The sequence below is a fragment of the Penicillium griseofulvum genome (genome assembly GCF_001561935.1).
Source record: "Penicillium griseofulvum strain PG3 chromosome Unknown contig_11, whole genome shotgun sequence".
Lineage (NCBI taxonomy): Eukaryota > Fungi > Ascomycota > Eurotiomycetes > Eurotiales > Aspergillaceae > Penicillium > Penicillium griseofulvum.
The window spans coordinates 14,074-16,196 of record NW_024467432.1 but is presented as its reverse complement, the minus strand read 5'-3'; the positions used below and the strand labels follow the sequence as shown (position 1 = coordinate 16,196).

The window sequence follows — 2,123 nt, the reverse complement described above, 5'->3', positions numbered from 1 at the left end:
TCAACCGCAATACACCCCATCATCTTCTGCATCAATCTTTTCCCACGACATTCTCATCTCGTCAAGATCGCACATCATCAACCATAGATCCCATAGCAGCAGCGAACGACATTTCATCCATCCCGGAAAGGTGTCATATTGATCGATTTCAGGCCACGCTTCGAGGACCTTCACATAACGCACTGTCTTGTATCTTTCGTTATTGGTGTCCTGCTCTAAGGCCTCCGCCGAGGTACCCAGCAGCGTCTGCAGGCATTCCTCATCAATGATCATACACATTCGATATTTGTTAAATTTATCGCGCTGACCCTGTGCATCGACCCAGGCCTCAAAGTGAGCGCGTATTGTATCAAGCGAGGCACCATCGAATTGCGCCGCATCTTCCATAATGGTTGAACTATGTTGCGCCCAGATCTCCTGGTAAAGGGCGGGATTTACCCCAGGGGACGACTTATTATTCCATTCGCATTCCCCGAAGAATGATCTTTTGATACAAGCTTCGAGATACTTGATGATAGTGGAGAAGTGGGCGTCAGATTGAGGGGAATAGGTGGTGCGATAGATGACATATCCCCAGGTCCGATGAGCTTTTAGTTTGTCATACAGCTCCTTTGTGGGTGCAGGTAGAGGAGCGAAGGGAGCGAAACCCATCTTGTGAAAGTTTGAAGAAAGGCAAGGATGAGAATTCCCAAAATATTCCTAAGGAGAAGAAGGGACAAAGGGCTCTCGACTTTAGGAGGTCGGTCTAACCATTAGTCCGGAAGTCCATTTCCAACACGACCGGTTACGGAGTACTCCTTAGGGCTGTTCTCAATTTCTTCCTTGATTTTTCAGTTTAGACTTCTTTTTTTGCCATTTTTTCAGTGCCAAGCTAATTTACTCTCCTAATCGCCCATTGGTCCAGGGCACTGATCTCTGAGGGAGAAGTAACCGTTCTACTCTGTACATGGGGAACGAGGGGCTTGAGATGTTTCTCAGGAAAAAAAAGTGAGAACTATCTATAAGGAATTCTGCTGGGGGTAAATCCTCGAGAGGGCCCCAAAAGCCCGCTATGTGTAGACCTCGGAAGATTGCTCTAATCCAACCCAGAGTGATCGACCTCCGCGTCTGAGGCAAGCCTCCTCAGACTAGCCAAAATCTCATTTACTTGCTTGGCCTGAACGCCCGTTCGAACCGCCCAGTGTTAGGACATCTTCTTCGCCCATTCTTCCACCCACTTGCGGACCTCGGCAGCCATGTACTTCAACCTGTCTCGGATCCATCTACTAGTTAAAAACCGGTGTATATGGTACCCTCTATAGAATGATATTAACTATTTTTATATTTTTTATTTATACCCCCTTTTATTCTAAACTGACATATGAAATCTATTTATTTTTATCTATTTTATTAAATTTGTGGTAGGATGTTGAAGTTTTCGAACTGCATTAGATAGTTTGGTCCGAAATTCCTAATTAGGTTAGCGTTTAGTCCGAAATTCCTAATAAGGAATAGACTAAAAATAATAACTATATTTTCGACTAAGCTCTTCTCGTACATTTTTGACTAAGCTTTTCTCCTACATTTCTAACCAAACCATACTTCTACCTTTTTAATAATACTAACCTCTTATTTTAATTAATAATATATCTTCTTAATAATTAAAACAGATAACCTAGCTATGATTTCTTACTTTAATTATAGATTTAGGGTCGAAATATAGCAGTTTCCTATAGTTTAAGAAGTTAAAGGCCGATAGTCTAAAATACACGAGAAGGCCTTAGTCGAAAATATACGAGAAGAGCTTAGTCGAAAATGCAGATATATTCTCCTATATTTCCGACCATACCCTTCTCCCGCATTTTTAACTATACCCTTCTCCTATATTTTCGACTATACCCTTCTCCTATATTTTCGACTATACTATACTTCTACCTTTTTAACAACACTAACCTCTTATTTTAATTAATAATATATCTTCTTAATAATTAAAATAGATAACCTAGCTATAATTTCTTACTTTAATTATAGATTTAGGGTCGAAATATAGTAGTTTCCTATAGTTTAAGGAGTTAAAGGCCGATAGTCTAAAATACACAAGAAGGCCTTAGTCGAAAATACACGAGAAGAGCTTAGTCGAAAAT

The 2,123-nt window shown here is 40.5% G+C and overlaps 1 protein-coding gene across 1 annotated transcript; it reads right to left on the bottom strand.

Annotated features, from left to right (window-relative positions):
- On the bottom strand, positions 1-651 carry PGRI_085340 (uncharacterized protein; the record flags this gene model as incomplete). The annotated part of the gene is made up of 1 exon (XM_040796248.1): positions 1-651. One exon carries the CDS (start codon positions 649-651, stop codon positions 1-3), a length of 651 nt encoding a protein of 216 aa, XP_040650786.1.
- Positions 652-2,123: the final 1,472 nt, after the last annotated feature.